We start from the raw sequence: 15,756 nt of genomic DNA, 5'->3' as shown, positions 1-15,756 counted from the left end.
CTGACAAGCGTAGCAAAAACGAGGACCACCATAAAAATTGCATTAACTTCAGCTATGGCTCAGAATGTTAATCATATACCTTGTTTATTTATTTCCTTTTTAGATGTGGTGATATTCTTCTGGCTGTCAATGGTAGAAGTACAACAGGAATGATACATGCCTGCTTGGCAAGGATGCTAAAAGAACTTAAAGGAAAAATAACTCTCACCATTGCTTCTTGGCCTGGCACTTTTTTATAGAATGAATGATGGGTTATAGAAAAATAGGAAATCACAAGTAAGCTAAGTTGAAACAATGTATTTATCTTGTCAATTTTTTTTTTTTAATTTGAAGGCTATACTGTAAAAATACTAAACTTTAACATCAGGAAAAGTAGGATCTAATGAAAGCAAATTACACCTCAGAAAATATAATTCTCAAAATATAAAATCTTTATTCAGTGTGGAACATTTCTCATTACTCCACAGCTTTAAGATTAAATTTTCTACTCACTATAAAGCTCTTCAACAGCTGACATGGTTTGTATGCTCCCACTGAATTCAAATCATACAGTTTAATTAAAATTTGGTATGTGCTGAGGTCTGTAAAGCATTCATTATGGGCATTTTAAAAACAATTTCCAGACACGGGATTATAAAAATGCACTGCTGAAAAGTGTTCATCAAATGAGAAATAAATATTTTTTAAAAATTATATAGCTGTCCTTTAGTATGTGATACTAAGTACATTTCTATCATCACTATTTAAAAGTTCCTAGTAATTCATTCTTTTAAAACCATGTTGTTACCTTCACTGACAAACACTTCCTATGGATTATCCCTAAAAATGCTCACAGAATTTTGTAAACTTGTATTTTCTTAAATGTTACAGAAAATGACTAAAGCTCTTGTTATTTATTTTCATTCACAATATAGCTAGTAACTATAAAAACCCAACATGCTGCTCAACCAATAAGCCTTGAAAAAGCATCAAGAAAAGGCCAAACCACTTTGACCCCGGTTTGGCTCACAGAAGATGGCAGTGAGGCAATTCAAATTTTTGTCACAGTGATATTTGTCCATGTGCCTGCTCTCTAGAAACTACAAGTTATTTTAGAGGCAACCCAAATGCCATTAGATTTTATTACTGTGGATATAAAACTTCCCCATTTAGTTTCACCATAAACCCAAATTTAGAACACTGAAAACCTGCTATAAAAAAGCTGTGATATCAAAACTGAGTAAGAGTTCTTTAATATGCAAAACCACAGTGCCACAGCAGTGATGAGAAAAGACTAGTTTTAATCTCAATACGCAGAGGTACCTTTTGATGCCTTTTGTAGTGCAACTTCATAAGAGACTGGTATTTGATTAAGTCAAGAAAACCAGCCAAGACCTCTTCTGCGGGGGCTGGCCCACTCTCTTGCCCCGAAAGTGTACTGCTTGCTCGATAAATCTCGCCTGCTTGAGCTGTAAAAAAGAGAAAGAAAGAAAGAAAACCGGCCAAGAGGGAACCTTGACTTTTATCAGAGATTGTGTATGTACACAGCTAAACAGAGCTCTTTAAATTCTCTGCTGAGTAACTCATTCACATTACTTTCTTCCATACAAAGTCATTACTGCCTTTTTATTTTTTAAATATTACAAGACAAAAATTTTAACATGAAAAACTCACTCTTTTATTTTGGAAGAGAAAATTAACTTTTCATACTAACAGAACAAGATGAAAGGCAAGTTTCTTAAACATTATCCAGAAAAATAACAAGATTTACAGTATCTACTTCTGGCACTACTATACACAGAAGGCCATGACCACGCCTATTCTGCAGGTGTAGCTTCAGTGCTCTCCTGTTCAGGGGCAGGCTCACTGCCAGCTTCTTTTCCTTCTTTGCTTCTTTTAGATTTTTTGTGCTTGTGTCTCCTATGACTGTCTCCTTCTTCACTTTCATGGCGACGTCTACTATTGCTGAAGGAAAAAAGAAAGGCATATTTTTCTTAAAAATGTTTACCTGCATAAGTAGTGACAAATCAACCCACTTTAGGTAAATTCTTGGGAGAGCAATGGGTTCTAAATAACCTAATACTTTTTTTCCTCAAATATATTTTGGAGAGTAATCACATTTTATGTGACTTCTATTCTGGGCTTATACTTACATTTAATGCTCACCTTCACTGTTGTTAGACTAGAACAGTAAGGCCCACATACTTTAGATTATGAGACTGACGCAATGCCCACTGTGCCGAGAGGGCCAGTAGGGACCATATACTGTATTCTAAAAGAATAATTACAAATTAGAAACTAAAGTACTAAGTCATAACAGGAAATACTTTCTAGAGTTGATTTCATGCAAACAATACACATTAAAAATGTAATGCTTTTTTTTGAGACTACAGGGCCCTGAATGTTTTTTGATTAAACTGAACATTGCTTTGTTTAATAATATTTACTACTAAAAACTGATTCATGACAAATTCCCTCCTGCTCAACAAGATAATATAGTAAGTTTAATTTTCATATATATATTTTTCATTTCATGCTAATTTTGGCTTATGGGTATTAAACATAATCTTGTTAGATTTCAAGGTCTTTGTTGAAATCTGTAAAAGAACCAACTATTTTAACAGATTATTCCTGATCTTCTAATTAGGAACACATACATGTTCTAGTGGTTAGTGGCAATGTCTGCTTCTACTTCCTGAAGTCAAATCAATTTGCCTGGCTTCAAACTGATTCACTATTAAAGAGCAAACCTTCGAGAGGACTTGTGTCTGGTTTCCTCTTTCTCTCTGTGTCGTCTTTCTCTGTGTCGTTCTTCTTTCTCCCGACTTGCTCTGTGGCGCTCATAGCCTCTTTCTGCATACTCCCTGTATCTGTATCGTTCTTCATCACTGAAACAGAACAGAAACAAGTATTCTTGACAGCTGGACTGTTGATTCTGAATGACTTCAAATTATAAAAGAGGGGACCTGAGTCCAGAAGTCCCCATGTTAGCACCTTAAACAGAACAGGTGCAAAGTATGTGTCTGCTGAACTGAGAAGAAAACAATGCTGCTCCCAAATTAGTACTAGATCTAATACAATACAAAATATACAGTAATTACACATTATGTAAAAGGATCAAGTTTTTTCTATGCTTTCAGTTGTTACAGGGAAGAAATTTTACAAAAACAATGCTGTTTTTCTTAAAAAATTGGGAGCTGAAACTGATTTAAATTTTAATTTGCAGCTTCCCTTGTGGCTCAGCTGGTAAAGAAACTGCCAGCAATGCGGGAGACCTGGGCTTGATCCCTGGGTTGGGAAGATCCCCTGGAGAAGGGAACGGCTACCCACTCCAGTATTCTGGCCTGGAGAACTCCATGGACTGTAGTTTATGGGGTCGCAAAGAGTTGGACACGATTGAGTGACTTTCACTTTCACTTTTAGTTTTTAGAATTAAAAGAATGTTTGCTTATCTCAGATTTCCAACCAAAACTCTTATATTTATAAAACCTTAGGTAGACAGTTAAAATTCTAAAAACATTATTAAAAATATTTGGCTTTCAAATACAGATAAGGTTCTTAAGATTTTGAATCACATAAAAAGTATATTCATCTAAAGAAGCAGTACAAACATTAAGAACAGTGTGACACCAAAGCAACTTCCACAATATCCACACAAAATGCAGGCTGAAAACTGCCTGTGTACACTTGAATACCGACATCCTGATAACACTACTACTGTGTCTATGTCACTGGGGGTGGGATGGAGAGGTGGCCATGGGAATAACTTCAAATCCATATTAAGCTGCACCTCCATTTTCTGATCTTGGAGAAAATGGATTAAGGAAACTGGGACTGATGGCTACTGTTTGTTACAAGCATAATCATCTTTACCTACCTCCTGAGACCTCTCTTCAGGTCCTTTTGTGAAAATAGAGATATACTCTGTTTTTTTCTTAATCCTTCAGGTCTTTTTATTTAGCATACAAGCCAACATTCTCTACAGCCTAATATCAGTAAACTCTTTTAGAATGAATAAAAGTATCTTTTGGAACACTGTGTGCTAAAGAGCTATGGTTTCTAGAAATATTCTGTGTAATACAAATTATTAAATTAGTAATTTGTACACAGCATCAAGATGCTAAGGAATCTTAGAGAATAATAGGAAACAGAATCAGGTGGAAGTATAAGCCATATAAAAACCAATCAACCTAATTGTCTCTTAGCAACAGTGATAATTCAGGAGTGCTATACCTAATGCCAAGTCATATTGCTGACCAAGTTGTTATTGCCTGCGATACATTTTTATTTTTAAAAGTATTCATATATGCAGACATATATAGATATATATATGCACACACACACATGAAAATAATTTTTTTCTAATCATAAATATGTACTTAGTATTGGGAAAATGGAAATGTGCCACCAGAAAGGTAATGCACTACGTCCGGAAGTGGGAAGTAGCAAGAGCAGTCTGGGCAGAGCAGGCCCCAGGGGAATCCTGACTCTGCTATGGTCCAAGGTAAGTAACTTAACCTCTCTACTCAGTTATCTCACCTGTAAAACTGGCAACAGTCTTTTTCAGGGTTGTTGGCAGAACTGATAACAGTATTTATAAAGTGTGTCTGGAACAAGAGTAGGCCCTCAACAAACGTCCACTAACATGCAGGTTCATTATCTTCATTAAATTTAATGCTAAACTTTTCAGAAGCAGAACGCTTTTTGTAAAGGTAACTGACTAATAAAGTTTCTAAAAGGAGAATAAACTTGCACCTACCTACCACGACAAATATTAGCATTAATGTTATCCTCTTTAAAAATTAGGTTCTTGGGGACTTTCTTGATGGTCCAGTGATTAAGAATCCACCTTGCAATGCATGGTACGTGTGTTCAACTCCTGGTCCAGGAAGATCTCATCTGCCACAGGGCAACTAAGCCCCAGCACTCTAAAGCCTGTGCTCCACACCAAGAGAAGCCACTGCAACAAGAGGCCCATGCGCCAACTGCCCATGCACAGCAACAAAGAGCCCGCACACCACAAGGAGGACCCAGTGCAGCCAAAAATAAACGAAGCTCTTTGTAATGATTCCAACTAGATTTACATAAAAATAACTAAAGTCAATTATCTCACAATTTGTCATTTCTAACCTCTTTCCCTCTCACCCTGCCACCAATTTTTATTAGATTTGAGCCAGATTCTGAAAGCAAGCCAAACAGTCTTCTGATGAGACCGTTCCCACAGATGGTGGAAGATTTGGTCTCATAGTCAAAATATAAAGACCCCTTCTCCGATAAGCAGCTGCAGCACAAAGGTTTTTCTGGGCCTGGAAATCATTAGAGCTCATTTCAAACACCCTAGAATGACCAGCCTTCCCTCTGGCCGACAATTAAGCAGCCTAAAAAACACGTTGAAACTTGTCTGTAGTTTTCAAAACAATAACTCTGTAATTTGTAACATAGCACATACTACATGCCACATTGCTAGAATGTCAGTCTTGAAGAAACACAGCCTTCACTTACACTTCGCTTGGACTTTCCAGAGATCACTATTGCTGGGATAATTCAGAACACCACAAAATTCTTCCACCTCTTTTCCCCTCTCTGGCCTTGAACTTTTAGTCAGATTTAGGTAAACATTACCCCTGATGCCCTACAGCTAGCAACCTGAAAATCAAATGTGGTTTAACGATTAACACTTTTTAGCATCAATAAAAACTGAGTAGAATCTGTGCATGGGTGTGCCCGAAATTAAACTCAAAGTATTTTATAAACATTGTATTATTCATGCAAAGTAAACTTATATGAGCTCTAGCAAAGCAATTCATTTTAGACTTCTTTCCTATTAAGTTTTGAATTACGTTCCTTACCTTGTGAACATGTACATTCAAGAGATAACAGTACTATCTCAAATATATTAATTTTAACTACATTTCGAAACAATTCAACTTTCTGGAAAGTAGTGCCCTTGATTTAACAGAATTCGTGCACTTTTTTGACTAAAGTTAACAGCACATTTCCCACCACACAAACTTGAAACATACACTACACACACAGATACAAACATATGTATGGACCCATACCTTCACTTATTTAGTCAATAAAATTTTACCAGGTGCCTACAATATATAAGTCATATTATTAGCAGGTATTAGATAAAAAAGATTAATAAATCTTACTGAGTTTCTTTCTGCACTGTTTTTTTTACACAACCTTTAAACTTCCAACCACAGTCCTAGTTAAGGTGACAATTATTATATGGTTAATCTGTAACGACAGTATATGAGTAATTCTGTATCCTCAGCACACAACTTTGTCCCTGGCATATAACGGGGATTCAAAGAATGTCAGTTAATGAATGAAAGAATTAATCTGATTCCCCATGACCTCTAAAAGAAGAAAGAAAGAAAAAAAAATCAAGTACAGAAAAATAAGAAAAACAGAAGGCAATAGAATTTTTAAACTACCGAATTCCAAGACTAGAAATGATTTTAAGTAATATCTCAACCATATTTCCAGTAGATACCATGGTTCTACTGTTGGTTTAATTTCTCTATGCTTCCATTCTCTCACCTGACAAGTTAAAATTTAGGCTGGATAATCCTCAAGAACCTTTCTGGATTAAGAAGTATATGATTACATGATCACATCTAACAAAACAAATACTGTCTGAATCAGGCATATGCTCACATCCTGAACTGAAACATTGCTTCATCTCACCAAGCAACATCTGGAAAACTGTGTACCTGTGTATCTTATACATAAAAATAGCTGGTAAAACAAGGAAAAGTTATCTTAAAGATATTTCATTCTACATTGTAAAGGTACCTCAATGGATATCTTAATTAGAAAGATGTTCATATTAATGCCTTGATAGTGACAAAGGGTGATTTTTAACCATTTCAAAACCTATCTAGCTAGCACAGTTTCACCAAGTTTTCAAGATCTTTTTTTCTCTATTGTATTCACCTCCCTGATATGTGTATGTCATTTTATTCACCGACATATTCATTATGTGCCAGGCATAAATGGACAAAGGGGTGAGAACAGAGAGACGAAAAATGGCAGTCAATGCCCTCAAAGAGGCTTACTAAGAAAGACATGCTCTAAAGAAAATACATGAAGTGCTTAGGGAATATGTGAAGGAATAATTAAATTCTTTCTTTCAGGTTCAGAGGAGCTCACGGAAGACAAATGTGAGCAGAACCTTGAAGAATCAGTAAAAATTTGTGAGGCAGTAAAGGATAGGAATAACATGAAGGAAGGAGGTATTAAAACTATGAGGATTTCCAGATGTACAACTAGTTCACTATAGATAGAGCATGCAGTATATTGGCTTGGGAGAGAATTGGGGTTAAAATATAGAAGGGTGCACTGGACTTGTGACTTATGGGTCATAAAAAGAATTTTGAATTCCTTCTTTCAGCTAGCAATAAATGAATTCTTTCCAATGGCACAAAGTTTTAGGGAATCAATTTCCATACCCTGAACTTCCATATTTATTCTTTCCTAAATGTGCTTAGTCATTCAGTCATGTCCAACTCTTGGCAACCCCACGGACTGTAGCCTGCCAGGTTCCTCTCCATGGGGTTCTCCAGGCAAGAATAATGGAGTGAGTAGCTACTGCCATCTCTAATTCCTTCCTAAATATGGAGTGCCTAATGATACACCTGCAGGTAAAACATCATACCATTTCTCCAGTTAATCTCTTCTCCATCATGTTCCCGATCTTTTACAAAAGAAAGGCAGTCTTTTCAACAATTTTCTACAGTACATTATTGGCTCAGGGTATAAAAACCATCATGGCATCAATAAGATTTAAGTTAAAAATATTAGTGTCAGTAAGACCAATTTTATTTCAGAAACCATGAAGTTTTTATAGGGCTTTCTGCCTTTATCTCTTATATATCCTTCTGTTACAAAGTATGAAGTAAGAAATGGAATATTTTGGCCTGTGTCGTGAGACATTCTAACTTCAGATATACTGCAGAGGAGTATGGTGGGAGTCCTGAGAATTTTCCCTGAACTAGTAAAAAAAAATAAATAAATAAACCAAAAATTCCTTCTAAAGGAAAGCAAAACAGCGTTGGGGAGGCAGCACCTTATTTTGAGTTCTGTGACTATTTTATCTTAGACAAGGGATATGGACTAACTCATTTAACAGAACAAGAAAAATGAAGTCAGACTTTTCTCCCACAGAAATTGGGTATAATGTGGCTGGCTGGCTTGCCAATAAATAGGAGCTGTATTTCATGAATTATTTGGTAGCTATTTTCCATAAATGGAATGGGGGAACTTGCAGCTCCAGGTTTGCATGAAAATAAATATAAAAGTACACATAAAGGTGTTCCATTAATTTTTAAAGACATTTTGGAAAAGATATACTAAAATTAACAGTATTTCAATTTTCCTAACCCTTGAAAGAGGAGAGTGAAAAAGTTGGCTTAAAGTTCAACATTCAGAAAACGAAGATCATGGCATCCAGTCCCATCACTTCATGGGAAATAGATGGGGAAACAGTGTCAGACTTTATTTTGGGGGGCTCCAAAATCACTGCAGATGGTGACTGCAGCCATGACATTAAAAGACGCTTACTCCTTGGAAGAAAAGTTATGACCAACCTAGACAGTATATTGAAAAGCAGAGACATTACTTTGCCGACTAAGGTCTGTCTAGTCAAGGCTATGGTTTTTCCAGTGGTCATGTATGGATGTGAGAGTTGGACTGTGAAGAAGGCTGAGCACTGAAGAATTGATGCTTTTGAACTGTGGTGCTGGAGAAGACTCTTGAGAGTCCCTTGGACTGCAAGGAGATCCAACCAGTCCATTCTTAAGGAGATCAGCCCTGGGTGTTCTTTGGAAGGACTGATGCTAAAGCTGAAACTCCAGTACTTTGGCCACCTCGTGCGAAGAGTTGACTCACTGGAAAAGACTCTGAGTTGGACACAACTGAGCGACTGAACTGAACTGAACCCTTTCTAAGCATATTAAGTTGAACAGGGTACCTCTAACATGAAGAGTATTAAATATAATTTGTAGTCTTCTGGTAAGTCTTGGTAAAGTCCTTTTGATATTCCAAGAAACTCAGAACACTGAAAACTTTGGAAACAGGATCTTTCTGGATGTAATCATCAAGGCAAGATTAGGTTATACTGGATCTGGCTGTGCCCTAATCCAAAGACTGATATCCTTATAAGAACAGGGAAACTTGTATGCAGACAGAGAGAGGAGAATGCTGTGTGAAGACAGAGATAAAAATTGGAGTTCAGCATCAAGGGATACCAAGGACAGCTAACAACAACCAGAAGGTACAGGAGGGGCAGGGAACAAATTCTCTCTCAAAGCCTCCAGATCTGTGAGAGCAAATTTCTGTTGTTCTAGGCTACCAGTCTGTGGTACTTTTATTGTTACACTGAGTAACAATTGGATGATTTCTAATTCTTTGCTTTTAAGAAAACTGAGCCATGAGCTTATGGATTCTTAAAAGTAATTTCTGATGATATGTAAATTGTATAATTTTGACATATCACTAAATCTTAAAGTGCTCAAATAACAGCGACAGAGCCACAACAAAATTCCATTAATTCTTATTTACATATTTCATGTGAACAAGGTTTGTCAGGGCTTACATCTATACAATAAAGAAAGAAAGAAATATAATACTGGCAAAGCCTTTTTTCCCCCTAACAATAGTAACATTCATTTATGGATACAAACATTAATTAAGAGATAGGCAGAAGCTCTTTCATCACACTAAGAAATGTAGCTCCAGTAAATTATTTTCAGAATTTGCATTATATTTATATATAGAAATAAATCATGATAACCAACATGAGAAAAAAATTTTAAATACTTAATAGGAAATGGCACCCCACTCCAGTACTCTTGCCTAGAAAATTCCATGGATGGAGGACCTGGTGGGCTATAGTCCATGGAGTTGCAAGAGTCGGACACGAATGAGTGACTTCACTTTTACTTTACTACGGTCATTACGTTTTTAATACATTAACTTACATAGGTATGTTGCAGGGTAAATAGGATGGATAATTAAAAGTACTTTTTCATAATAAAAATACTTTACATTAGAATAAAATTCTTTTGGGACATGGTTCAGAAATAAGAATTCAAGCACAAAAAGAAACCCAGAGTTTCCAACTGTTAAAGAGAGCTTGCTTATACATTTTAAAAAGATGGATAATGATGTTTAACAAATCACTGTAGTATCCTTAATCCACTGGATATGTTCAAAAGAATAACAGTAACTTTCAAAATTATGATACTTATAACAGACTGGAAATTTTATCTATGTGGTTGGTTGGTTGGTTTAGTTGCTAAGTTGACCCCATGGACTGCAGCCTGCCTGGCTCCTCTGGTCATGGAATTCTCCAGGCAAGAATACTGGAGTGGGTTGTCATTTCCTTCTCCAGGGGACCTTCCCAACTTGAATCAAACCCAGATCTCCTGCATTGCAGGCAGATTCTTTACCAATCAGCCAAACGTTTACACTTAAAATGAAAAATTTTATGTGGCAAGTGGGGGTATGACATTTTCAAAACTGTTTTAAGGAAGAAATGAACAAAGAAATTTGGACACTGTTGCTCTAGATAGTGGGAAGTCCTTAAGAATTACACGACAGCCTTGATGCTTTTAAAATGGCTATCCTCACTACTCTTCAAACAATCCTTTCCCAGTTGAATTGGATTTTCCATTCTGGCACTGAATAAAAATTCTGAAATGCATATAAAACACACGTGTATAAATCCCTGTGCGCTGAACATACCTGTTGAAGACGCTCGGCGTGGGACTGTGATCACGCTCCCTCTCCCTCTCTCTGGTGCGTTCTCGTTCTCTGTCTCGATCACGGTCTCGCTCTCGGTCTCGGTCTCTCTCTCTGTCTCGGTCTTTCTCTCTCCTTGAGTAATAGTCCCATTGCTTGCTGGTGTCCACAAGACTAGGCCATGAAGGAGTAGAACCAGGAAGGTGGGGAAAGGCAACTAAAGAGAAAGAATAATAATTAAAAATAAAAGTTATGGTACTTAAAAAACAAAAGAGAAAGAAAAGGGAGAAAAAAGGTAAAAATCCCACAAAAATGCTTCATTAGAGTAAAAAGAAAATTATTTAGTATGTAGAAAAGAGAAGTAATACATGGTGAATACCCACAGTCTGGGGACATGGCCAGAAACAAATCTTGGGTTTAACTCTTCATTTGAAAGGTGGACAGCAAACCAGAATTAGACACATCACCAACTTCCCAATATAGCAAAAATATAAACCAGAATACATTAGGACATCTTCAGAGTGCTGAGACAAAGTAACGGTCAACCTAGAAATGTGTACTCAAAATTATATTTGAAGAATAAAACAAAAGGCATTCATAAACAAAAAATAAGCAAAAGTTATAAACAGAGTTCACACACAAAAATAACTTCTATTAGATATATGCAAAATATATTTCGAGTAACCACTAAAAAAATAGAGATAAATATATTATTTCAGAACAATGTAGGGAAATAGAGAGTATTTTAAAAAATCACCTAAAAATTTCAGTCACTTCACAACAGAAAGAATGGGGATATGCAAGACAAGTTTGAATGGCTCAAAAATCACAGTAATACAAAGAGGATGCAATTAATCACTTAAGTGACAGAAATTGTTGATTTGTATTTTTCAAAATTCTACCTATATTTTGAACACTAAACATAAAAACACAAGATGGTTGAAAGTGAAAGGATGGGAGAAAAAATGGAAAACACTAATATCCCCTAATTTCCATGAGTAACTGTGTAAGTGGCAAAGCATACTCATACAGAAAGGGTCACCCGAGGAAGAATGACTACGTGAAGATGGAGGATGCAACTCACTAAGGACACAGAACAAATTCAACTTCCAAATATCTAACAACACAGCCTTACTTTCCATGGAATAAAAACTAACAGAAATAATACAGGTAGAAACAGAAAAATCAACATGATCATTGGAGACTAATGTAATTTTTCAATTATCGACACTTTAAGCAAACAAAAAAATCACTACAGATATATAAGGACTGAGGAAAATATTGTTAATAGAGTTGATTTAATGAACATAACATAGAAATCTGCCAGGCAGGTAAAGAATACTCATTCTCTTCACCCATATGAAACATTTATGAAAATATGTTCTTTCAAAGCATAATAGACATCATGCTTTCTGACCACCACACAATTTAAATTAGAAGTAAAAATGAAAAGTTATGGGAAAATAATCTCCACTTATTTCAAATTTAAAACACATTTCTGATAACTCAGGGGTGAGTCAAAAATGTCATAAACTTAAAATCATTTAAAAACTGAACACAAAGAAAAGTACAATATGTTAAAATGAAGACTGTTCTGAAGGAAATTAATCTAAAAAAACCTGCATTACAAAAGATGGAACGTGAATGAATTAAGCTTTCAACTTATGAGCTTAGAAAAAAGTAGAATAATCCAACAGAAGGGAGATAAGAAATCATGTCAGCAGAAAACTACCAAGTAGTAAACAAAGGTAGAAGTTGGCTCTTAAAGACTAGATGAATAAAACATAATAATCTTCTGATAAGATTAGGAAAGAGACCTTATAAAAAAATATCAGAACCAGTAAGGGACTACAACTACAGATGTTACAGGGGTTAAACAACACAGAGAGTATTATATACTCTAGACCAACACATTAAGTAATTCAAAGAAATCTTGACTAGTCTCGTAATTATTAAAGATATTAAATCAGCAATTTAAAACCTTCCCACAAGACCAGATGGCTTTTACAGGTGACTTTTACTCATTTATAAGGTACAGACCAGTTGAATAACACAAAAACTTTCAGAGAATGGGAAAAAAGATTATCCCCTTAACTTATCCCATGTGGCTTGTATAACCTTAATACTAAAACCAGTTAAGGACAATAGAAATAAAGGAAAATCACAGAACAATATTACATATGAACTTAGATGTCCAAATTCTAAGTCTGTATTTATTTTTAAAAAGTAATCAGTTGTGACCAAATTAGGTTTATGTCAGCAAATAAACAGTGGTTTAATATTAGAAAAATTTAGAAATCTGCCACATTAACAGAGAAAGAAAACAATACAATCAACTCAGAAAGCATCTGATGAAACTCAATATCCATTCACAGTTTAAAAGCACTTGGAAAACTGGAATAGATTTTCCTTATTCTGATAGAGGGTTCTATCAAAAATCTGAGAGTAAAAATTGCATAATATAAATATAAAAGTATTTCCTTAAAAAAATTTTTTTAAAGGGTAGGTGGGGCAGTTCCAGACAAGTACTTGCAGTACTTCAACATTATATAGAGGTCCTAGTCAGAACAATAAGATCAAAAAATGAGGAGGCATGGGGTGTGAGGAATAAATACCTGAAAAGGAAAAAAGGGCAGATGATATTGCCTCAGTTCTACAGGTAACAGCTACAAAGTATATACTGATATACCTGTTATACATATAAATAAAACAAAACCCAATTCTATTTCTAAATACAAGCAAACACAAACAGAACACATAGCTTACATGAAGATACTATTTATAAGGACAATAAAAACATTAGGTACCTATGACTAAATCTAACTAAAGATGTCTAAGAAGTGGAGGGAGAGTTATAGCACTCAACTGGAACATATTAAAGAATATCTCCATAAATGGAGAGAATGCTTGTTCAGAAGTTAACTCAATGTTGTAATGTACGAATTCCTACAAACTGATCTAGAGCATCAGGATAACAATACAGTATAGTAAGAGAAAGGACTCTGGCAACAGGCTGCATGGTTTCAAATTCTGACCTGACTATGCCACTTACTGCGTGACACTGGGCAAATTACTTAATCTGGCTGTTCTTAAATTCCCTAGTCCATAAAATAATGATAACAGTATGCCTGCTTTATAAGGCTGTCAGGATTACATGAATCAATAGTTTGTCATATTGTAAACATGAGTTAGTCATTAATAAAAATCTCAATAGTTTTCAATGAAACTTGAAAAGTTGATTCTAAAATAGATATATAAAAGCAATGGCCCAAATCACTTCTGAAGCAGAGTAAGATAGCTTTTGCTAAAACAGATGTCAGATTTACTATAAAACTCAAAATTAAAGAGTTTTATAGTAAGTGTGGCACTGTTAGCATAGGGATAATTAAAAACTAACCAAATGAACAGTCTTGAAAGCTAAGAAATAGATACATGCATGCAGGGAACTTGATACACAATGGAGATGACGCTATTGCTACCTCAGGAAGGAGGGACAATTACATCTTTACTAAAGAAATGAAAAATATTCTGTTAAGTAACCTGGAATATATGTAAGACTAATTATTTCTAGAGTAAACATTTTTTAATTCCTTTTAAGATAGTACTTTAAACCATGGGAGCATGTTTCTACTATTTTAAAGTATTTAAGTACTTTACTGGTTTAAATTGAATCCGGGCAATTAAAAAATAACACTTACCATTACCATATGGAAAAGCACGTGCAGAACGACTATCATAACCAGAGGAATGTCCACTGTCAAAGGAAAATGCATTTTTACATGTTGCAAGTTCTGAATTTCAGCTTGGTGCAAATGCAAAACATAAGGTAGAATTATGACTTTTACTTAACCACCATGTAATTTGTTCTGTTTGTTTTTGTTTGTTCTTAGTCGCTCAGCTGTGTCTGACTCTTTGCGACCCCATGGACTGTAGCCCACCAGGCTCCTCCGTCCATGTAGTGTTAGGTTTAATACTGTTAAATAGCCTGTGTTTTCAGTACTAAAAAATTAAGTTACTATGGAATTACAACCACCATATTATGGTAGCTGCAATTCCATAATAACTATCTTTTAATACTGAAAACACAGGCTATTAACAGTATTAAGCCTAATACTACATATAAAGAAGATACAGCTTGTTAGTATTATTTAACATGAATAGTCCAATCAATTCAGCCTGACACAACAGATAACAGAAACTTTGAGGCTGACAGAGTACTTCAGACATAGTTAAAATTTAGCTTTAAAAAACTAATTTTAATGAATAAAAATCAGAAATTCCGCCCTACTGACAGACTCAACAAATACTACTTCCTAACATTTTGAATGAGAAAACAAATATATATAACAAGGATTTAAAATTAAATGCTTATGGTCTCACAAGTCACACTTTGCTGAGTTTTATCATTTCTTCTGAAAATCATATGCAGTTTGATGCTACTGATCTAAAGTTCCCATGATTTTTCTTTAGTTTGAATCACTTTCTCAGAAATATAGTAATTTTTGTCACTCTTAAGGAAATAATAATAGCTACCATTTATTGGTTATTTCTGTCTGCCAAGAATGGTGCTGATGCTTTATATTCACCTGAGTTGTTTTAATCTTCGTAATTCTATCAACCCCATTTGGCAAAAGATGAATCTGAGTCTTAATGAGTTATTATGAACCCTGCCTTGCCACAAAGCTGGGAAATTTTGAAGGCAAATTTGAACCAGGTTTGTGTGATTCCAAAGCATATGCTGTTAAACATGGTATTGCCATCCATGAGGTAAATGTTCTTTACCACAGCATTCCAAATAACATAAACTATAAATACAGGGTATAAAAAATAAGGTAACTGCCAGGCAGAAGGGATCCATTCTTCCTCTATGGAAGCCGAGTTGCACTGGGTAGCAAGGAATAAGGCAGCTTTTCTTTACTGTGGTCCCTGATAGTAGCTGTCCTTACTTAATCCTAAAACAGACATGCATTATTCATAATTTCTAGTCATCTGTTTATATATCCCACAAAACTTGACTATAGC

General features: G+C 35.2%; 2 protein-coding genes across 25 annotated transcripts in view; one reads left to right on the top strand and one right to left on the bottom strand.

The window, feature by feature from the left end:
* The window catches only part of LNX1 (ligand of numb-protein X 1), a 257,811-nt gene extending 252,725 nt beyond the window's left edge, over positions 1-5,086 (top strand). For 5 of the 7 annotated variants that reach the window (XM_069594115.1, XM_069594117.1, XM_069594114.1 and 2 more), the window contains one exon: positions 104-1,477. In XM_069594115.1, coding sequence (XP_069450216.1) covers positions 104-239 — 136 coding nt within the window. In that variant the 3' untranslated portion in view covers positions 240-1,477. Of the gene's footprint in view, positions 1-103; positions 1,478-4,785 lie in introns of those variants that run through there. The other 2 variants (XM_069594118.1, XM_069594119.1) reach the window with 1 other exon arrangement.
* FIP1L1 (factor interacting with PAPOLA and CPSF1) overlaps positions 1,634-15,756 on the bottom strand; it is a 68,332-nt gene continuing 54,209 nt past the window's right edge. For 17 of the 18 annotated variants that reach the window (XM_069594123.1, XM_069594126.1, XM_069594125.1 and 14 more), the window contains 4 exons: positions 14,433-14,488; positions 10,738-10,951; positions 2,730-2,867; positions 1,634-1,944 (listed from right to left, as the gene is read on the bottom strand). In XM_069594123.1, the coding sequence (XP_069450224.1) occupies positions 1,797-1,944; positions 2,730-2,867; positions 10,738-10,951; positions 14,433-14,488 (556 nt within the window). In that variant the 3' untranslated portion in view covers positions 1,634-1,796. The remainder of the gene's footprint in view (positions 1,945-2,729; positions 2,868-10,737; positions 10,952-14,432; positions 14,489-15,756) is intronic. The other variant, XM_069594140.1, reaches the window with a different exon arrangement.

The sequence above is a fragment of the Ovis canadensis genome, chromosome 6, assembly GCF_042477335.2.
Source record: "Ovis canadensis isolate MfBH-ARS-UI-01 breed Bighorn chromosome 6, ARS-UI_OviCan_v2, whole genome shotgun sequence".
Lineage (NCBI taxonomy): Eukaryota > Metazoa > Chordata > Mammalia > Artiodactyla > Bovidae > Ovis > Ovis canadensis.
Note: the sequence above shows the minus strand (reverse complement) of the source record. Positions and strands in the feature narration are given on the sequence as shown.